We start from the raw sequence: 23,691 nt of genomic DNA on the forward strand, positions 1-23,691 counted from the left end.
TTGGATGATCCAGAAGAAGATTGGGAGAATGTCATATGGTCAGATGAAACCAAAATATAACTTTTTGGTAAAAACTCAACTCGTCGTGTTTGGAGGACAAAGAATGCTGAGTTGCATCCAAAGAACACCATACCTACTGTGAAGCGTGGGGGTGGACACATCATGCTTTGGGGCTGTTTTTCTGCAAAGGGACCAGGATGACTGATCCGTGTAAAGGAAAGAATGAATGGGGCCATGTATCGTGAGATTTTGAGTGAAAACCTCCTTCCATCAGCAAGGGCATTGAAGATGAAACGTGGCTGGGTCTTTCAGCATGACAATGATCCCAAACACACCGCCCAGGCAATGAAGGAGTGGCTTCGTAAGAAGCATTTCAAAGTCCTGGAGTGGCCTTGCCAGTCTCCATATCTCAACCCCATAGAAAATCTTTGGATGGGGTTGAAAGTCCATGTTGCCCAGCAACAGCCCCAAAACATCACTGCTCTAGAGGAAATCTGCATGGAGGAATGGGCCAAAATACCAGCAACAGTGTGTGAAAACCTTGTGAAGACTTACAGAAAACATTGACCTCTGTCATTGTCAACAAAGGGTATATAACAAAGTATTGAGAATAAACTTTTGTTATTGACCAAATACTTATTTTCCACCATAATTTGCAAATAAGTTCATTAAAAATCCTACAATGTGATTTTCTGGATTTCGTCTGTCATAGTTGAAGTGTACCTATGATGAAAATTACAGGCCTCTCATATTTTTAAGTGGGAGAACTTGCACAATTGGTGGCTGACTGAATATTTTTTTGCCCCACTGTATATGGTGTGTGTTTTTTTTAAGGTTTGACTACACTTGTGGGGACCTGAAGTCCTCACAAGGATAGTAAAACAAACGTGTGCGCTTCCTTTGTGTGCGTGTCCGTGTGCGTGTGCGTTTACATCTCAGTGTGTCTACAGTACGCCTTCAGCCCAAGTTCCATCCATCTCGGAGGCCTGTTGACTCCATCAGTACAGGAAAACAACAGGAGGGAGGCTTGGCACGGCCAGCCAAAACAAAGTCAGAAATCACCTCAACACAAAACACAGGCAACACCACGGCGCCTCGAGACACTCTGGCAACACTTCCTTGTCCCAATGAACCACCAGTGTGTTTTGCATCATGGTCCTGTCCCAAAGGACCCTGGTCAAAAGTAGTGCACTGCAATGGGAATAGGGTGCCATTTGGGACAAACACCCGTTCGAGTGCATTTGTACAGGCTGATGTGAGGCATGAGCTGTACGGACTGCTGAGCACGTAACTGGTCGATATAAGTGTTACAACGCACATTTACTGTCGAGGTGGGAATTCACTGTAACTGAACCGGAAGCACAAACCTGGGTGTTGCAAGCAGACGATAGAGCTCGCCTGGGGGGAGGGGTGGAACCAATGGAATAGTCCCAAAAGTGAAAATCCTGCCCATCCTGTGCTCTGTCTGACCTAAAAACAAACTCGCCTGACTGGTTTGCAAGCCCCATGCTGAGCCATTGGGAAGTATGAGAACACTACTAAAAAAGCTCTGCTCACTCCATCACCGTCCTACAGACAGTTACGTAAAATGTATTGAAGGGCCCAACAAAGCCACACTTCCCCTCTCATCCCAAGTGTGACTGGTATCAATCACGGCCCGGACAGCCCGAGCTATAAAACTGCAATTCAGCACCAATTTGATGCCTCCCACAATACATTTGACGACCCATACGGGCGGCATTTTATGTGACTAGCGCCGGTTATAAAAGTGATTAACAAGTGGTTATTTCGATATAAAAACTAAAGCTGTACAAGGCTAATTAGCGGGGAAGAGTCAGGGACAGCTATCTGTCTACGGGAAGAGAGAAGGAGTTATAACTATTATTATTATCTGTGGAGAGCGAGCGAGAGGGATCAAGTGTGTGTGTGTGTGTGTGTGTGTGTGTGTGTGTGTCTGATTGCGCATCCTAGTGTGTGTACATGCATGATTGTGTGCATCCAAATTCAAATCCCATCATAGTGTCTGTGGCGCTGAACAGGTGGGAAGGGGAGAAATGGGCAGAGGATAAGGAATGCTGACAGGGACTTCCTGAGGGAGGAGAGCAGCTCAATGGGAGAGGCACGTTGGGGGGGAGGGGGGGCATGATTGGGTGCCCACATGAGGGCTCACAGATTTTAAGGCCATAGCAGAACATGGCACGCATGCAAATACACATGCGCACACGCAGATGCATAGTCACACGCTCCTACACACACACCTACACGCCCAGCAACCTGGTTCCAGAGTTTCTCCATCAAGTGTACGGCCTCTACTATGCCATTCTTCAGATGAAAAAATAAGTTGCCTCTAACCACAGCTATAGGATCAGATTACCCAGACAAAATCCTTATTTCTTCTCATTTAACCATTAGGAGGATGAAACAATATCTGATCCCAGGTCAGTGATCAGGGGAGACTCCTACCAACAGAACCGGTTGCCTCCTGTGGAAAGAGGGCCTAACACACTATACACCAACAAGACCAGAACAGAACAACGCCCTATTATCAAGATTCACCACAGAACTGGGGCAGGCAGCGATCTACAGAATTCCAGGTCCAATTACTGTACTGAACCCTGTGATTACCCACTATACTGCAGAGAGAGCGAGAGACACAGAGACAGACACAGAGACAGACACAGAGACAGACACAGAGACAGACACAGAGACAGACACAGAGACAGAGAGACAGAGAGACAGAGAGACAGAGAGACAGAGAGACAGAGAGACAGAGAGACAGAGAGACAGAGAGACAGAGAGACAGAGAGACAGAGAGAGAGCGAGAGCGAGAGCGACACAGAGAGAGAGAGAGAAAAATGCAGGGGAAGAGGTGAACTGAGGCCTGGAAAGGAGAACAAGCACTGGGATCCAGTGTAATAGAGAAGTAGAGGAAGAATAAAACGAAGCAGGGTTGAAAAAAAAAAAACTGGAAAAAAGTTGGGACTGGATGGGGGGGGACGGGTTCTACTCCAGCTGGTCCTTTCCAGAGACACAGGCCGCATTGTCCGGCTCTGGAGTTTCAGCCAAGCGTGTTTCACCTCGCTTCGCCCCCATTACACACACAAACATGCTCAGAAAACACAAACGCGCGCACGCACGCACACACACACGTCATACAGGCCCGGTGATGTCAGCAGAGTGGCTCTTAAAGTAGGGGGAGCGAGAGAGACGGGCCCAACGTCCAAGCAAGTCAGCTTGAAATAAGTTAGTCATTCCTTATTTATGTTTCTGCTCAAGTGCTGAGGAGATTTAAGGCTCTAATAAAATTGGGTCTCACCGGGTTGAAGGGGTGTCGGGGGGTGATTCTGGTAAAGGGAACAGCTTCTCTCCATGTAACAACCTTGAGGTCAGTTCTTACCCAGAAGAACGTGGCTCTGGCCAAAAGTAGAGCACTATGTAGGGAATAGGGTGCCATTTGTGACGTAATAAATGACAACTCCAGCAGTGGGTTTATGGCGTTGGGTCGCGCACAATGACTGTCCCTTTTCTCTGAAGTAAAAGTTGTTACCAGACAATATGTGCTACATTACAGAAAGTTTTTACTGTGTACATAACAATGCCACAAGACTTCATGATGCCATAAACTACTCGAGGCAAATACTTTCGGTTCCTGATCGAACAGAGAACATTTTAGGGCCAACAGTTTGAGCTTACTCCAAAACAATCGGCTATTATTCGTAGTTGGCTATCACAGACCCATTGAACTTGGAAACCACTTATTTGTGTTGTCAAAATAGGGCCCCACAGGAGAAGACTGCTTTATATTGGGTGGTCTGACTACTACGGATCTTAGACACTAGAGATCTTTCACTGACAGCAGGAAATGAGCGTGATCGGGCAAGTGTAATAATCTTATAATCTCAGTAACAAGGAGAGCAACCAGAGCTCTTCCAACAGAGAGCAACCCTTTACACAACCCCAACTGTGGTTTGCATTGTATGGGGGATAACTCACCCCTTCCTTAATCTTCCCCCAGCCAAGACCTGCTAGTTAGCCATGTTAGCTTGTGGCTGTAGAGAGGGCTCCAGGAGTACCGGCAATAGGCCAAGGCTGTTGCTGGGTGCCAGGCCTTGTGGTGGGGTAGTGGTGGGGCGGTATGGCGTCAGACTAACAGACAGTCCATCTGGAACTACCAACGTCCAGTCATCTGTCTGCTCCACTAATATTCTGCCGGTCTGTCTGCATGAGTGACGCTTGAGCTCCTCTGCAAATCACCCTCAACGCAATTCCTGGAACTCTTGCTCTCGCCATCCATCTGCCTTGCCCCCCCCCCCCTCTCTCCCCCTCCACCCCCCCTTCTCCATCCATCTGCCTTCCTCCACCCCCCCTCTATTAATATGCCTTCCTCCACCCCACCCTCTCTCCATCCATCTGCCTTCCTCCATCCCCCTATCTATCCCACCTCTCTCTCCATCCATCTGCCTTCCTCCATCCCCCTCCCTCCATCCGCCTTCCTCCATCCATCTGCCTTCCTCCACCCCCCTCTCTCCATCCATCTGCCTTCCTCCACCCCCTCTCTCCATCCATCTGCCTTCCTCCACCCCCTCTCTCCATCCATCTGCCTTCCTCCACCCCCTCTCTCCATCCATTCGCCTTCCTAAACCCCCTCCCTCCATCCTCCTTTCTCCATCTCATCCATCTGCCTTCCTCCATCCCCCCTCCCTCCATCTCATTCATCTGCTGTCCTCCACCCCCCTCTCTCCATCCATCTGCCCTCCCCCACCCATCTCTCTCCATCCAGCCTCCTCCCATCCATCCATCTGCCTTCCTTCCTCCATCCATCCCCCCCATCTCTCCCATCCATCTGCCTTCATCCATCTGCCTTCATCCACCCCCTCTCGATCCATCTGCCTTCCTCCTTCTCCCCCCTCTCGCTCTCCATACAACCATCCATCTCCCCACCCTCGCTCTGCATCCATCTACCCACTCCCTCTCTCTACATCCATCTGCCTTCCTCCACCCACCCTCTCCATCCATCTCTTTGACTCTCGATCTCTCTCTTGCTCATCCATCTCAGCCGGACTGTCTCTCTGGGTTTGTTTTTTGTTCCCTCCGTGGTTGGTCTCTGGAGGAGAACGAAGAGTTTGAAACGGGCTGAGAATCTCAGGTTGGTATGCGGTGGATGACTAAGCCACAAGTAGTGACTGAGACAAGATTAGCGGAATGGCTAGCTAGGATACCAGTTAATCCTTTCACTGCAGTGCTTGGCAAGATTGTTTACATTTGAGTCCTTTAGCAGACGCTCTTACTCAGAGCAACTTACAGTCAAGTGCATTCATCTTAAGATCACTAGGTGAGACAACCACATATCACAGTGATAGTAAGTCCATTTTCCCTCAATAACAAAAAAGTTACCAGCAAAGTCAGGGGTAGTAAGAGGGGAATAAAGTCAAGTGAGAATGTTGTTTGAGATGAAACCTTTGGCTTCACCAAAGTCCTAATTTATTTATCCCTTATTTTACCGGGGTGAGTCGGTTTGTGTCAATGAACGCATTTTGACATGCATATTTGGACATGATATGTAGGTGTCTATAGTGACCGGTGGTAGTTGACCTAATGTATTCAAGTATTTATGGGATGTCAACGTACGCAGTAAATCTTAGTGCGGAATGTTCCAGTACAACACACTGGCCCAGATGCAGCATGGTCAATGCAGGTCTGACAAAGGCTGTAAATTAACTCTCTCTTACACACACTGCAATTGCACACACTGCAATTGCACACACACACACACACACACACACACGCACCTCGTCCTTTAACATCCACGCTGTGTGTATGCTGGGAACCTGTGTCATACCGACAGTCACACTAAATAATAGAGCAGGTGCCCCTAATCACAGGTCCAGGATCAGATCTAATCCTCCTACTAAAAAGGTTAAAGTTAGGCTTTTGGGGCTTGCTTATCTGATCCTAGGACCTTGAGCATGACAAACACCGCGCAGACTGCTGTTCATCGTTGCAGTGTGTGACGTAGCTCTCCGTTCAACAACGTGCTTTATTGTCCACCGTCATCCAATTCAATCCAACTTGCTCAGCTATTTCCCAGTGGGCCACTCACTTAAATAACATTTCTTTGATCGGATCCTACCGTAGCTACAGACAACGGAATAAATAAGTAATAACAAATAAATACATTCCAGAGAATGATTTATGCTTCTCGGCTAAATCGTTGCCTGGCCAAACTAAACGCTCTATTGATGTGCAGGTGAGGCTATTTTTCTAGTGCCCGGCGAAAATTATAAATGGATTCCATTTCAGACGGAGTTTTCCGCTTCTTATTTCTCACAGTGAATTATTTTGGCCATGTAGGTAATGTATATTTGTCCCCGCATCGGGAACGTAACCTAATACACTGTCTCACAACACTGTGATTTATATAGAGACAAGTACAACAGAACAAACCATTGGTTTATGAGGTCTGAGGTACATTTATTTTGTCTGTGGCACCCTACTCCCTATGTAGCTCACTATTTTTGACTTGGGGCCATAGGGCTCAGGCGAAAAGTAGTGCACTACATAGGGAACAGGGTGCCATTCTGAGACATTTGGCTGTGGTCACAGCCTACAAGGAGAGGAAACTTCCGTCTTATTTCACTTTTTTGGAAATGGTTTACAAAAGTTAACTTTAGACATGTCTCCATTGTATACTAGTGGTGAACAGGCCAATGAGGACAAGCAGTTGTTTCGGCTCAAATACAGTAGTGTGTGTGTGTGAGAAAGGTTATCAAAACACTAAATTGCCCTTTGATCTCTGTTGGACCTCGTGACACTGAACACACACTCACTTTCACCCCCCCCCACCCAAGACACACATAAGGATCTTCATTGAGGACCCTTACAGAGAAAGAAATCCTACGAATTCATGGATTACGCCAGCTTTCTTCAAACTCTCTCCGGGGAGAATAAAAGAAGAATTGCTTTTAAATGGCTGGAGCGTACAAACAGCTGGGTTAAACCTGATCCCACTGAAGTGAAACTAAGCCAGGGTCCACCCCACCAAAAGACAGTCTGAAAACCACAAAAAGTCACCATTCATCTCCATTAAGGGGTGCCGGAGATGGGAGACACACAGGAGATACCGACAGCCCACCCCCACCCAATCATAAGCCCCCCTCGCCCATCACTCATAATGATGGCCGTCACGCGTCTCACATATAAAAACCCGCTTGCTGTCGCAGTTACATGAATACTAGTGTGACAGTCTGAGTCGGGTCGTGCAGCTCTTCCCGGCGGGATGTTCCTAGTTAATGACCCCGAGAGCGTGCGGCTGCTGTCGCTGGCCGTGTTGTAACGCCATATGATATCGTCCGTTTCATACATGTAAATAATGAAGTGATGTATAGCATAACTAGCGACAGTGACCGCCGAGGCGGTCTGCTTCAGTTCTGGGAAACCAGAGGGCTATACTACAGAGCATGATCAATTAGTTAGCCATCTAACTTTGATATGCAAAAATGAATAACTATTGTTTTTGGGGGTAAATTAAATAAGCTAAACATTTGATCTTTTTTTGTTTTGTTTGTCGATTCAATTAGACAATGTCGATTCAATTAGACAATGTCGATTCAATTAGACAATGTCGATTCAATTAGACAATGCCAATTTCAAGCCTACATTTTTTTGTATAACATTTTTTTTTTTTTTTAACAGAATATTTAGGCAAGTTAGCTGGCTAACTCTGATCCGGCTTTGTAGCATAACCCTCAGGTCTGAACTCTTGGATACATTTCTTGAAAAATGAAAAGAGGAGAGAAGGAACAGACACTGTCTAAACATGGGAGTACACAGCGGGAGTACACAGCTCCGATTCTGGAAGGACCACGGTCCTGCTGGTTTCCAACCTTTTCCCTGCTCTACCTGAAGAACCAGGTGTGTGTACTCTCCAGCCAATCAGTAACATTGATAGATCAAACACGGGCCATTTATAAATATAAACCAGTAGTACTTCAAAACTTTATTATATTTTTTTTTTACATGCACTTCTAGTAACTATACAATTGTCCTATGGGTGTTTTGAATGTATCTGTATATTTCTTGGGATAGTGCATGTGGACTGTTGACCCCAGCATTCGTTTAGCAGCCAGCCAGCCAGGGCATGCAGTACAGCAGACTAGCGCCCAGAGTATGTCTACAGGCAGTAGCGATGCAGACTGAATAGTGCACTGGATCCCATTCAGTCTCATCAGCCCAAAGCCTCTACCGGAGACACGTAGGTGCCCCCCCCCCCCAAAAAAATCAATTCACTCTCTCGCCCAGGGCAGACTGCCTCGGCTTGTAGTGAGAGACGGATTAGAAGAGAGAGTGAAAGAGAGACAGAGAGAGATAAGGCAAGGCAGACACTTTCTTCAACTATGTAGCAGTGGTAGTGGTACGATAACACTTATGTTCTTTTCTATGGCCAAAACTCCCTCTCATTCCTATTCGTTATGGTGGGAACTAAAAACAATTTATTATTTGATAAGTATATGCAGTGATGTGGTAGCTTATCTTAGAATCATGTGAACCACCACTTTGGGCCTGTTCTTAAACCAAATGACCACTTTTCTTTCTATTCCCCTCACCTATACATTTGCGGTCCACTTTCCCGCACGGTAGCGCTAGGCGATTGGTGCTTTTTGAGGTTGGTTCGATTTCCAGTTCGATCATTTAAAAAATAAATAGGTTTTTTCGGCTATGCATTATGTGAGTTGAATGCTGTAACGCAGAACAAAACAATTAATACAAGTCCCATGATGGTAGTGACCGCCCATTACTGCTTATCACTTATTAACCATCACTGGTTATTTGCCTTATTTGTTGACTTTATTATTTCATTCCAAGTCATCATCTCATCTCTATAGAGCTGCTGTCGGACAAAATTCCTATTTTGTAGGTATTTTGTAAGTAAATAAGGCATATATTTATGACTGCTGAATACCAACTATCAAAATCACTTCGATCATGTATTTTCAGGAAGAGATTACCGGCACTCTACCATCACCTTACAATCTCATAATCTTCTCCCTCCCGTAGCAGTCGTTAAAGAGAACACAGACCGGACAAGTAGATGTGCAATGGATTATGGTCATTGTAGTTCGTTACCCCGTTGTATGCGCTAAACTATGTCAAATATTGATCTGTTGGAAACTACCACTCCCTACTACATTACACAGTTCACGCTGGATCTGATTTACCTCTAGAGAAACTTTGCGATTTGCGCATTAAGCTCCCAGAAAAAAAAGAACCCAATGGAATTCAAGTAATTGAACAGATGTCAGACAACAGTCTAAAAAAACCATAAAAATAACCAAAACGTTGGTTAAATAGCTCAGCACTAGCGCACATATACACAAACATCGGCACTTTCAGACACAGGCAGAGTGGTATCGAGAGTGAGGGCTCAGCTGGCCGATATAGGGATGGAGGAGAGGGAGAGAAGGATAGGAAGTGAATGAGGTCCTAGAGGTGAAGCTATGCCTATATTTAAGGATTTAAGGCCCTAGGATACGGTTACGCTGAAACACAAGGGGCCTTATAGCTTAGGGTGACTTTCGTAACCCCGGTTCTCTGATAGAGTTTAATGTCTCACATTGGGATTCGCTGATAGACAGATCACAACTGGGAAGGCCCAATCACACACCGTCTGGCTAAGACAGACAGGTCGAGTGGCAAATGAGGGGAGCCCCTCCCTCGTTATAAGGCGCCACTCGTCCACTCTCTGGTCATTTTCAAGCACGTCTCTTCCTTGCGCTCTTGCGAGCTGGGAAATGCAGCGATGAGACATCTCACTCTATCAAAGAACCGGGGTTACAGAAGTAACCATAACTTCTATTTCAAATAGTCATTCCATGTCTCACAACGGGACGTGGCCAACTCCCGTATCGCAGACATGAGCAAAAAATTATTTGATCATATTACTCCAGTGCTATAGCCTCCCTACACTGGCTTCCTGTTATTAAGGCAAGCGCTGATTTCAAGGTTTTACTGCTAACCTACAAAGCATTACATGGGTTTGCTCCTACCCATCCTTCTGATTTGGTCCTGCCGTACATACCTACACATACGCTACGGTCACAAGACGCAGGCCTCCTAATTGTCCCTATAATTTCTAAGCAAACAGCTGGAGGCAGGGCTTTCTCCTGTAGAGCTCCATTTTTATGGAATGGTCTGCCAACCCATTGGAGAGACGCAGACTCGGTCTCATCCTTTAGGTCTTTACAGAAGACTCATCTCTTCAGTGGGTCATATGATTGAGTGTAGTCTGGCCCAGGAGTGTGAAGGTGAACGGAAAGGCTCTGGAGCAACGAACCGCCCTTGCTGTTTCTGCCTGGCCGGTTCCCCTATTTCCACTGGGATTCTCTGCCTCGAAATCTATTACAGGGGCTGAGTCACTGGCTTACTGGTGCTCTTTCATGCCGTCCCTAGGAGGGGTGCGTCACGTCACTGACGTGATCTTCCTGTCTGGGTTGGCGCCCCCCTTGGGTTGTGCCGTGGCGGAGATCTTTGTGGGCTATACTCGGCCTTGTCTCGGGCTGCTCCTGTTTCAACTGTTCTGCCTGCGTCTATGGAATCCTGACCTGTTCACCAGATGTGCTACCTGTCCCAGACCTGCTGTTTTCAACTCTCTAGCGATAGCAGAAGTGGTAGAGATACTCTTAACTTTTTATGGCTGCAGGGGCAGTATTGAGTAGGTTGGATGAAAGGTGCCCATATCAAAACGGCCTGCTCCTTAGTCATAGTTGCTAATATTTGCATATTATTATTAGTATTGGATAGAAAACACTGACGTTTCTAAAACTGTTTGAATGATGTGAGTAGAACAGAACTCATATTGGCAGGCAAAAACCTGAGTTGAAATCAAAACAGGAAGTCAGAGAAAAATAAGTGTTTAGTAAAAAATAGAGGGGGGAAAAAAAGCAGCAGTGAAAATAACAGTAGCGAGTCTATATACAGGAGGTACCGGTACAGAGTCAATGTGCGGGGGAACCGGTTAGTCGAGGTAACTGAGGTAAATATGTACATATAGGTAGAGTTAAAGTGACTATGCGTAGATATACAGACCTGGGGTTTCTTCCCTTGCCTTTGAGAGAGCTTACTGGCCAGTTCTTTGTTTCACACCGGAGGCACATTTTTATTATATTTATATTAACAGTACGTTTTAATTACGTTTTGTTATAATGAAAAGATGACATCAAGGACACTTGGTTATCAGGTTTTGAATGAACAGCACCCAAAGATCTAATGTAGTGATCCTAGAGCATTTACAGTTCTACTGTGCATACTGCCTGTGGTTAGGGCCTTATTAATTACAGTTCATCTTCTTTCCAGTCACAGTGAAACACGACGGAGCTGGCTGCCTGGCTCTGACGGGTGTGATGTCTGGGTTTGGCCTGGCTCCAGGTAACACAGTGGCACCTTGCCAAGCCCAACTACAGACCGTTTCATTTTGTTGTCCTCAACCCGATGGCTTGTGAGACTGCCATGCACGTTTCACTTCCCTTCTGTGATCGGACGACAGGTGAAAAGAGACTTTTAGAGACTTTTACTCAAGTAGTATTTTACAGGGTGACTCACTTTTACTAGTCATTTTCTATTAAGGTGTCTAACTTTTACTCAAGTATGACAATTGAGTACTTTATCTACCACTGGGCTTTGGTCTGGGTCGTATTCATTAGGCACCGAAGGGAAGAAAAACAAACTGTGAGAGAATAAAGGCGTGGTCCAATAATAAAATGCTTGTTTTTGGTTTCTGTTGCACAATGCTGTGTTTACCGTGTTCTCTAATGAACACAACCTAGGCTTTACTTTGCTTTTGCCCACTCCTTCCAAAGCCCACTCAGGTCACAGATGGGACCTCAAACAGTCCCTTGGGGCTCGCACCCTCACCACCCACACCGGTGCTCATCCGCCCTTCATCGCCCTAAGCCTCGTCATTAATTAATACATTTTTCTGCAGAGCCCTTTGCAGGGGTCACCAATGTTGGTATGGAGATCAGGCTCTCATGTTCTCCCTTCTACAGTTCACATTCCTTCCCAAATTAAAGGAAGAGGGGGAGAGCTGACAGGAGAAAAGAGAAGAAGACAGAGGAGAGGAGTTAGGGGAAGGAGGAGAGGGAAAGGGGGAGAAAGAAACAGGAAAGAAAGAGAAGGTACAGTTGGAGAGATGTAGAGAGAAGAGGAGTACGAGGGGCGGAGGAGGTGCAGCGGCAACTCCCTACCTGGTAGTCTAGGATGCTGAAGCCCAGGCCTCTCTCTCCCTTCTCCAGCTCCAACAACTGAATGTCCGGGGACCACAGAGCCAGCTCTCCCTCTTCATCCTCCTCCTCTTCCCCTCTTCTCCCCTGCTGCATCTCCTCCTGGTGGCTGGGGTACGTGGGCGCTGGCTCCTCCGGCTCCTCATCCGACACCTCCTGCAGGGTCACGTGGTCCTGGTGGGTGCACGAGAGGATACACACGTTTTGACACCATAATGTCAGCTTCAGGTACATACTGATATGTTGTGCAGAGCATTGTGGGTATTGTCGTGCTACAACAGTGACTCCAACCTATCCTGGTCTCTGTCATTGTCTATGAGTCGTACGATACAGCATGAGTCAGCATTTTGAGGAGAAGTTACGAAGTAGCCTACCGGAGGTTGTTCACTGTCATTGTCCCGGAGGTAGGCCTGACTTATCAACACAGAGGACAGCTTGGTTTCAAGCTAGATTAGAAGAACACAGGAGGACAAAGACTATCATTTGTGTGTGTGTTGAGTTGGGAGTGTGTGTGAGTGTTCCTGTGTATGTGTGCGTGCTGACCTCAGACAAGCTGGCGGCAGGGCTGGGCGAGCGCCACTCGTCTTGGCGGTCTGGTTGATAGTCTGAGTCGTCCTCTGTCAGGTGTCTGCAGCACACCAGGGTGAAGGGAGGGGGAACCTCACGCAGGAACGCCACCGCCTCGCGCCTCGACTTACCGTACAGCTGCACCCCGTTCACCTGGACACACACACACAACCTTTCCTAAGTAAACGTGCATTGTACATGATTAACTTAAGATGGCATACACACACACACACACACACACATACACCTCGCAATAGGCAGACACACAGAGAAGCACTACATTCACCTGCAGAGCGTACACACACACACACACTTTGAGTAAATACACAGCCCACTGTGTATATGCTGGTGAACCAAAGACAACGGTCTTATGCTCTGCTTTCAAAAGGGAAGATAAGACATGAAGCTAACGAACAGTTTATGGCTGGAATGAATGGAGTCCATTTGTGACTTCAAAACACCCCCCAACAAAGGTTCTCTAGTAGTGAAGTGAACCAACAGAGGTGTAGGAGCCCAACGGAGGTGTGGGAGTGTATTGTAGGTGTGTGTTCGTCTGTGCACCTCTGTGCGTTCATACACACGCCTTTGCGCGTTTGTGCTCTCGCCTGTGTGTGTGTGCTGATCAGAGGGGCCGCACCAGAGGTATGGCACATTTCTCATGGAGGGGGACTCAGGGAGCCGCTGGGCTACCTGATTGATGTTTAATGGAATGGGTTGCACGGGAGTGGCTGGAGAGCCCGGCGATGGCTGCTACTGTACGTGCCATTTGCCCAGCGATGTGGGGAGACCAAGCCTAACCCTCCGGTGTTACTGGGAGACTTGCGTTCAATTCACGGACACGCTTGAAAAACGCAGGTGTAGATTGCGCTATACTAGTACAGAGGATTCTGCTTGTGTCAAAACCAGGCATTTTAATCCATGGATTTGGCTCTCCTCCCCTCTGATGCCAGGATTTCCCCCTCCTGTGCCATGGTCGTTGACTCTGCTTATGTCAGGACTGCCAACAACAACAGGCTGAAGGCACAGTGGTGAAGCAGCACCAAGCTGTGCCAGGGAGGGGTGCAGGAAGAGGGGATAGGTAGGGTGCAGCAAGAGGGGATAGGTAGGGTGTAGTACAAAGTCTTTCTCTACCTCTCCCTTCCCCCCTCCCTCAATTTACTTGGACAAGGAAAATGTTGCCCTAAGTGCTAGTGTGTGTGTGCGTTATCAGACGTGTGTGTTGATGGGAGACAGTAATGCCTGCCAGTACAGTACCTCCAGTAGTTCGTCCTCTGGTCTCAGGAGCCCGTGTTTGGCCACAGGGCCTTCAGGGGCCACAGAAGAGACGTAGTGGTGGCCGTCGAACGAGTCCAACTCGACCCCCAGACGCATGGTGTGGATGGGAAGAAGCTAGAAAAGAATAGAATACTTTATTAGGCCTTGAGAACTGTGGAGGTTTTTAATATGGGGAACTGTGGCATTTGGCTTCATTTTGAGCGTATAACCGGTCGTAACCTTCGAGTACTTCTGCAGCTCAGCGTCATCTTCGATGACAGGGTCCAGTTCAACCACCTGGGAAGGACACAAACAATGGCACTATATAATTCCTTCCATGACAATGTAGACACTATGGCTTGATCCAGTCTCATGTGTCAGCAAATAAGAGCCACCAACAGTGCTTATTCCGCCGAACGAACTGCTTACCAGAACGTCGTACTCTGGCCCCAGGGCCTGCTCCCATTTGGCCCTTAGCTCCAGCTCAGACAGAGAGACTCCTTCCATAGCTGAAAGACACAGTGACAGTGTTGACGCTAGGAGGAACGTTAATAACTGTGGCATAAGTACCTTCAAGAGATGCATGTATTGGGACATTGGGGTGCAGGGACGCGACATTAGGTTGAGGTTTGCGTGTGTCTCTGTAACAAGAGCTAGCCTGGTCCCAGATATGTTTGTGCTTTTGTCTACGCCATTGTCAAGCCAAACACGACAATTCCAAAAGGAGTTGGCAAGAGAGCAGAAAGACTGGCACCCAGGCTGCAAAATAACTAGGCGATTCGTGCATTTGAGTGAATTGAGTGACCATGCCATTACGATGGCCGGTTGAAGACGTGGTTTCCGTGTTGCCCACTATCAGAGCCACTCTACTATGTGTTCCACTTCATCCTATTCCATTTACACAGTCTGTGGTGTATCCATTAAAATGACATGACTATGACGAGGCTAACTACGGTTTAGTCGAAATAACACTGTAGTGCCTGGAAATACGATGACACTGCTAAAGTAGTCAAATGTTTGTGATGAGTCTGAGTGAGATTTCACCATCTGAAATTAATCAAACGAGATTGATTCAAGGTTGGAAACAATTCTGTGTGCATGCGGTGCAGTGCAATACGTGCCCACGTGTGTGTGTGTGTGTGTGTGTGTGTGTGTGTGTGTGTGTGGGGTGCGCGCCTCAGTAGAAATGGCCTGTCCTAGCGCGAGTGAGACACTCATTCCCTCCACTTAGATAGCACCAACTACTGAAATGTTAAACACAGAGGAATACAAAAAAATAAAAAATAGTCTCCAAGTCAACATGACTGTTAAACTTGACACGGTGAGAAATCAAACTTGGGACACAAGTAGCTCCGAGTCCAAGCAAATTAACTGTACCCCAGAACTGTACCGTAAGGGTTCGGCCCCAGATGCTACTATATAGTGCGCCAAAAGTAGTGCACTTTGTAGGGAATAGGGTACTTTCTGAGAAACAGCCTCTTAATAACGAACCTGGGGGGGGGGGGTAATAAATAAACAAATTCAGCAGCAGGATGTCGAGGAGGGAGATATGTTGTGTGTTCATGACCAGTGTAAAGAGAAACTCAACATTCAGAGAGCGTACTAGTGCCTCTGAACCGAGCACAATCACTCCTCTTCCCTCCCCCCTACACACACACACACACACACACACACACACACACACCCCACACACACACACACACACACACACACACACACACACACACACACACACACACACACACACACACACACACACACACACACACACACACACACACACACACACACACACACACACACACACACACACACACACACACACACACACACACACACACACACACACACAGAACCCTTTGAGGAGCAGGTCGCGTGCCCCTCTCGCTCTGCCCGGTGCATAAAAACCCAAAGACCTGTGACATGAGCTCCAGTACTGTGCCTGATTAAATTAGCGTCGCTAACCCCTTGCCGACACAGCGTACATTACGCTCCAACGTTTCACTAAATAAATACAATAATACACCGTTTTGGGATGTCGAGAAAGGGAAGGAACATCTGTTGGCCAGGCAGTGGAGAGGAGAGCACACACAGAACCTAAAAACTTACATTGCGTTTCAGTTCTTTAGCAAAGGGGGGGGGGAAAAAAATAAGAGAAAAGGGAGAGACCGAGAACAAATGAGTGTTGGCGCTAGGTTGGACAAGCACAATCAGGCTGGTTCAAGTGTTGGGTTACTGTCGAGTTACTGGCATAGTGGCGCTACCATAAAATATTGCCTTTGCAAGCGTGTAGTGTAATGTACTGTGAACGTTGACGGTTCAGGCATCCATTAACAGGTCTCGTGACGCTACACTGAACTACAGCAAAACAACAAAAGCCCAGATCACAACACCTACAAGCGACAAATCGGACAACATTTTGCTCTGCAGCGGACTGGACAAGAATCCGTTTCTCACATCTTCAACTTTCAATGACTCTTATTCACAAAGTATGGCTGGAGCCCAAATGGCACCATATTCCCTTTATAGTACACTACTTCTGACCAGGGTCCATAGGTTCATAGGGAATAGGGTCCCATTTTTTTCTCCCCATTTTCTCTATTTTACTAGGCACGTCAGTTAACCTCTTGAAACTCCCCATCCCGGATCCGGGATTGTGACTAAGCCTCAGGCTCATTAGCATAACGCAACGTTAACGATTTCTGAAAATCGCAAATAAAATTAAAATAATGCACTGTCATCTCAGATTTTCAAAATATGCTTTTGAACCATAGAAATTGACTAATTTGTATAAGAGTATGCAAAGCTAGCATAGCATTTTGTGTAGCATGTAGCACGCAACATTTTCACAAAAGCCAGAACCAAATAAATAAAATCATTTACCTTTGAAGAGCTTCTGATGTTTTCAATGAGGAGACTCCCAGCCACATACCAAATGCGCAGTGTTTCCTGAAAGCGTCTGTGTGTAGGAGAAATCGTTCCGTTTTCTACATTGCGCCTGGCTACCGAAACGAACCGAAAATGCAGTCACCTACAACGTGAAACTTTTTCCGGATTAACTACATAATATCGACCGAAACATGGCAAACGTTGTTTGGAATCAATCCTCAAGGTGTTTTTTCACATATCTCTTCATTGACATGCAGTTCGTGGAAGCTTGCTTCTCTCTCTGTGCCCCATGGAAAAATACTGGCAGGTGACTTTTGCGCACCAATTTCGGCGCAGGACACCGGGCGGACACGTGGTAAATGTGGTCTCTTATGGTCAATCTTCCAACGATCTGCCTACAAATACGTCACAATGCTGCAGACACCTTGGGGAAACGACAGAAAGGGCAGACTCATTCCTCTTGCGTTCACAGCCATATAAGGAGATCATGAAAGACAGAACCTCAAAAATCCTTGTCATTTCCTGGATGCCAAGTCATCTTGGTTTTGCCTGAAGCTCACGTTAAAGGGCACGCACAGAGAAGATATTTGTATTTCTGGACACGTCAGAGTGTTTTCTTTCGAACAGTAGCAATTATATGCATAGTCGAGCATCTTTTTGTGACAAAATATCTTGTTTAAAACGGGAACGTTTTTCTTCCAAAAATGAAATAGCGCCACCATAAGTGTAAGAGGTTAAGAACAAATTCTTATTTACAATGACGGCCTTGGAACAGTGGGTTAACTACCTTGTTCAGGGGCAGAACGACAGATTTGTAACTTGTCAGCTCGGGGATTCGATCTAGCATCCTTTCGGTTACTGGCCCAACGCTCTAACCACTAGGCTATATGCCTCCCATTTGGGACATATCCCATGTCTATGGTATTTCTCCTTCAGGCGATACTACCAAAGCAATCATCTTTAAATAGAGACAATTATCTTAAACCTTCTCTTTGCCCAAATCACGTGTCACCCACGGTCAAACAGTCATGCCTAATGAGTATGTCACTGATTAGATCCCTAATAATTATACAACAACAAAATGACTGTAGATTCCAAACAAAAGGTGTTTTGATTTTGCAAAAGACAAACGCATGTATGCAAAATGCGCACACACACACACACGGATATAAGCCCTTGACAGGCCGTCATTGTTGTCCATGGGGCTTGTATTGGTTCCCCTGGGCAACAGAATACTTTATTTTGGAGATTTGGCAGGTAAAGGGTCTTGTCAGGATTCATTAGGGCCAAGTGTAACGTGAGCACCCCTGTACCACACACACTCTTCCCCCTGTACCCAGCTCTAACCTCCTGCTATTCCGTTACCCCTACTCTTCCCCCTGTACCCAGCTCTAGCCACCCGCTATTCCATTACCCCCTCTCTTCCCACAGTACCCAGCTCAAGCCTGCTGCTATTCCGTTACCCCCTCTCTTCCTCCTGTATTCCGTTACCCCCTCTCTTCCTCCTGTACCCAGCTCAAGCCTCCTGCTATTCCGTTACCCCCTCTCTTCCCCTTCTCGCCTTTCTTGATATGGATATCTTGCAGGGTGGATGTGTAGCATGTCTGTAACAGTGCCCAACAAGCCTGCTGTGGAGGCTTATGAAAGAGGGGGGTACGGGGATGGAATGGTTGGGTTTGAATGACTGCGTGGCCAGCCGATGACCTGGACCCAGAGAGAGGGGAGGGATGTAATACAGGATCAGGTTCCAGTGCTTATGTAGTGACTGACTGTTTAAAAAGAGGGTGGGGGGGGGGGAGCCAGACCACCGATGGGGGGAGGATTATAAAAGAGAAGGAAAGTGATCCCCTCATCTGGACAAGCAATATTTGTTCGCCGTGACTTGTTGTTCTGTCACTAACGTGCAACAGGTACACATTACCTGGTTAGCTGACATTGTAACAGTTGACCGGGATGTTGACCCCTAGTGGCCAACTATCCAACAGTCAGCTAGCAGCGCTGTGTTGACGCAGTGTGTGTGTAAGTGACAGCTGCCTCCCTCGAGACAACAGATGACTGACTGGGACTGTGTCTACAGAGTAATGAGGCATGTGTGTGTTGTTGTTCTTTGATCTGACCCGACCCAGGCACTGAGAGGATGAGGTGACAGAATGAGAGAGGCGGAAGGCTCGATGAATGAATGGACAGACTGACGGCTGGATGAGCTCACCACTGGCCAGCTGTGTTCTGCTGGTGCTCATCAGAAGTGTCTCAGTGGGCTCCAGTAGGGGGGCCACGCTGGAGGCCACGCTGGAGGCCCTCTGCAGGTCTGATGACCGAGCTTTGATCTCTGCAGACCTCTTCAGAGACACACGGGACGGCTCTCTCTGGACTACAACACACACACACAAACGTATCTGTTTATTTAGTCATCTGTGGCGCAGTTCTGACATATCAAATGAAACACTAGCAGCCAGACAAAACAGACATACTGGTCAGAACACAAGGCTGGTTGGAAAGACATGTGTTGGGGATATTTGTGGTCAATTTGAGCCAGGCCTTGCACAAATGAACACTCAATCACATTCAACGACATTACACCCACTGCCAACAATACACGTTTTCAGAAGAAATCTGGTTGTGGGCTATTGGAGAAAAAAATCCAGTTTCAGCTTGGATGGCCTGAGAGGAAGTGGTATAAGTTCACTGCTCACAGTGCTTTAGTTACTTCATCCTAGATAAGTGACCTGGGGGAATATTTTTAGCAAAGTGTCCTCGCCAATCATTTCTGTTCCCGGTCCAGTATACATTGCCTTCAGAAAGTATTCATGCCCCTTGACTTTTTCCACATTTTTTTGTGTTACAGCCTGAATTTAAAATTGATCAAATCGTCCGTCCCCCATCTACACACAACATCCCATGAAAAAAATTAAAACATGTTTTTAGAAATGATCGCACAATTATTGAAAAGGAAATACAGAAATCTCTTATTTACTTAAGTATTCACACCCCTGATTCTATACTTTGTAGAAGCACCTTTGGCAGCGATTACAGCTACGAGTCTTTCTCGGTAAGTCTGTAAGAGCTTTCCACACCTGTATTGTACATTTGCCCATTATTATTTTTTAAATTCTTCAAGGTCTGTCAATTTGGTTGTAATTATGGCTAGAAAACAATTTATGTTTTGCCATAGATTTTTCAAGTAGATCCAAGTCAAAACTGCAACTCGGCCACTCGGGAACATCCACTGTCTTCTCGGTTAAGCAATTCCAGTGTAGATGTGGCCTTGTGTTTAAGGTTATTGTCCTGCTGAAAGGTGAATTCATCACCCAGTGTCCAGTGGAACGTAAAACTCAACCAGGTTTTCCTCTAGGAAAACCTTTTTTGCCTATGTGTAGCTCCATTCCGCACATTATTTATCCTGAAAAACACCAAGTCCTTACCGTTTAAAAGCATACTCATAACATGACACAGCCACCACTATGCTTGAAAACATGGAGTGGTAATTCAGTAATATGTTGGGGGCAAATCCAATAGAACACAACACTTTGTATTAAGGACAAAAAGTGAATTGATCTGCCACATTTTTCGCAGTGACTTTAGCGCTGCTATGGAATATTATTAAATCCCTTCTTTTCAATCTGTCAATTAAGTTATTATTGTGGAGTAACTACAATGTTGTCATACGGTTTTAAAGTCACCATTTGGTCTCATGGTGAAATCCCTGAGTGGGTCTCTTCCTCTCCGGCAACGGAGTTAGGGAGGAGCCCTATATCTTTGTAGTTTCTGGGTGTATTGATATCCAAAGTGTAATGAATAACTTGGCCCATCTACCAATAGGTGCCCTTCTTTGTGAGGCATTGGAAAACCTCCCTGGTCTGTGTGGTTAAATCGGTGTTTGGATTTCACTGCTTGACTGAGGGACCTTACAGATAATTGTATGAGTGGGGTGAAGAGATGAGGTAGTCCTTCAAAAATCATGATAAACACTATTATTGCACACAGAGCGAGACCATGCAACTTTGAATCCTGAACTCATTTAGGCTTGCCATAACAAAGGCGTTGACTACTTATTGACTAAAATACATTTCAGCTTTTACTAATTTGAAAATAATTCTAAAAACAAAATTCTACTTTGACATTATGGGACTTCTGGGTGTGGGCAAAAAAATCTCAATTTAAATCAACTTTATATTCAGGCTGTAACACAACAAAATGTGAACAAAGGGGTGTGAATACCTTCTGAAGGCACTGTATGCTACACCCTCCAAGTACTACACAAGGCAAGTGGACGACATGACAGAAGGTCAGTGTGTGTGTGGGGCATGGGCAGTATACCATCCAGCGGGGTATTTTGATATACGGTCAGTAAGATTTTGAAAGGCATCAATAGCGTATGAACATCTGGATGCCACCCAACACTAGTGTACATATAATGGAGCGCTACATTTACAACACTAGCAGTGTTCAGTTAGCACTGTATGCCTTTCCCCCACTGGTGTAATGAAACAGAGATAAGAATCCCACTGTGGCTTAACTTGCTCTTCTAAATCACCTCTCGCACCGCTCGGCTGACCTATAGTACCGGACACAGACTCGTAGAAGTCGCAGGAAATTAGGTCATAGATCTTGGGACGCTTTGCCGACGAGATACTTTTTGGAAATTACAGCAAGTAAACACATTCCTTATCACAATCTTACCCTGTGATGCTGGATGGTAATTGGAAATGGTCGGAAGGAGTATGAACTTATTGTACAGGGTCATGTCCCAAACGGCACCCTATTCCCTATTAAATGCCTACGCAAAGTATTCACACCACTCGACTTCTTCCACATTGTGTTGGGTTACAGCCCGAATTTAAAATGATTTAAATTGAGATTCTCTCTCACTAGCTTACACACAATACTCTATAATGTCAAAGGTGTATTATGTTTTTAGACATAAAATATATATATATTACAGATGCAAAGCTGAAATGAATGACTTGAGTCATTAAGTATTCAACCATTTTGCTATGGCAAGCCTGAATAAGTGCTGAACAACTCACATAAGTTTCATGGACTCACTCTGGATGCAATAAGTGTTTAACACAATGTTTTTTTATGACTACCTCATCTCTGTACCCAACACATACAGGTAATTGTAAGGTCCCTTAGTCGAGCAGTTCATTTCAAACACAGATTCAACCACAAAGAGCAGGGACCAGATTCACAAAACCTGAAGGAATTTCTCCTCAACTTACTTCTCGCCCTTAACTATAGACTTAAGCAAAGTTGCTATTCCTCAAAAGGTTCTTGGAAATGTTATTGTGCCATTTCTTAGGTTTCTCCTTAAGCAAAAAGTTAAGAACTTAGATTCTTGAAAATAAAGTCCTTGGAAATGTTATAAATTCCAAGATAGCTAAACCCTCATCTTAAACTCAGGGCAGTGAGAGAAAAAAAAACCTCCTGAAATCAATTGAACATATTAAATTCACTCTAACTTAACCCTAAAGTTTCAGTATTCATTATTTTAAACACAATATCATGTTTTAGCATATTTCTTTCTGAGATTACTGTTATAACGTGATTGCTAGCTAGCTAGCTAGCTAACTGTTGCCTAGCAACAAACATATTCATAAGATTCGTAAGTTTGAATGATTTTCTTACGATCATAAGATACTGTTAAGGAATTGCACTTATGAATTATTTAAAAAAAATCCTTAACATGTTGAAACTCTGGGGGGCGCTATTTCATTTTTGGATGAAAAACGTTCCCTTTCTAAACAAGATATTTTGTCACAAAAAGATGCTCAACTATGCATATAATTGATAGCTTTGGAAAGAAAACACTCTGAATTTTCCAGAACTGCAAAGATATTGTCTGTGGGTGCCCTAGAACGGGAGCTACAGGCAAAACCAAGATGAAACGGCAACCAGGAAATCAGCAGGATTTTTGAGGCTCTGTTTTCCATTGTCTCCTTATATGGCTGTGAATGCGAGAGGAATGAGCCTGCCCTATGTATCGTTTCCCCAAGGTGTCTGCAGCATTGTGACGTATTTGTAGGCATATCATTGGAAGATTGACCATAAGAAACTACATTTTCCAGGTGTCCGCCCGGTGTCCTCCGTCGAAATTGGTGCGTCATTTTCAGCTGCTGGTATTTTTCCATGCGATTCTGAGGGGAAAGCAGGCTTCCACGAACTGCATATCATTGAAGAGATATGTGAAAAAACACCTTGAGGATTGATTCTAAACAACGTTTGCCATGTTTCGGTCGATATTAAGTAGTTAATTCGGAAAAAGTTTGACGTTTTGGTGACTGAATTTTCGGTTAGTTTCGGTAGCCTGATGTGATGTACAAAACGGAGCGATTTCTCCTACACAAAGATTCTTTCAGGAAAAACTGAACATTTGCTATGTAACTGAGAGTCTCCTCATTGAAAACATCCGAAGCTCTTCAAAGGTAAATGATTTTATTTATTTGGTTATCTGGTTTTTGTGAAAATGTTGTGTGCTAAATGCTACGCAAAATGCTAAGCTAGCTTGCAATACTCTTACACAAATGATTGATTTGCTATGGTTCAAAAGCATATTTTGAAAATCTGAGATGACAGTGTTGTTAAGAAAAGGCTAAGCTTGAGAGCGGGCATATTATTTTCATTTCATTTGCGATTTTCAGAAATCGTTAACGTTGCGTTATGCTAATGAGCCTGAGGCTTTATTCACGATCTCGGATCCGGGATG

General features: G+C 45.5%; 1 protein-coding gene across 7 annotated transcripts in view; it reads right to left on the reverse strand.

The window, feature by feature from the left end:
* patj (PATJ crumbs cell polarity complex component) overlaps positions 1-23,691 on the reverse strand; it is a 190,238-nt gene that overhangs the window by 142,284 nt on the left and 24,263 nt on the right. For all 7 annotated transcript variants that reach the window (XM_064934768.1, XM_064934770.1, XM_064934767.1 and 4 more), the window contains 7 exons: positions 19,195-19,356; positions 14,526-14,605; positions 14,337-14,393; positions 14,097-14,231; positions 12,819-12,995; positions 12,650-12,721; positions 12,240-12,449 (listed from right to left, as the gene is read on the reverse strand). In XM_064934768.1, the coding sequence (XP_064790840.1) occupies positions 12,240-12,449; positions 12,650-12,721; positions 12,819-12,995; positions 14,097-14,231; positions 14,337-14,393; positions 14,526-14,605; positions 19,195-19,356 (893 nt within the window). The remainder of the gene's footprint in view (positions 1-12,239; positions 12,450-12,649; positions 12,722-12,818; positions 12,996-14,096; positions 14,232-14,336; positions 14,394-14,525; positions 14,606-19,194; positions 19,357-23,691) is intronic.

Source organism: Oncorhynchus masou, chromosome 24, assembly GCF_036934945.1.
Source record: "Oncorhynchus masou masou isolate Uvic2021 chromosome 24, UVic_Omas_1.1, whole genome shotgun sequence".
Taxonomy (NCBI): Eukaryota; Metazoa; Chordata; class Actinopteri; order Salmoniformes; family Salmonidae; genus Oncorhynchus; species Oncorhynchus masou.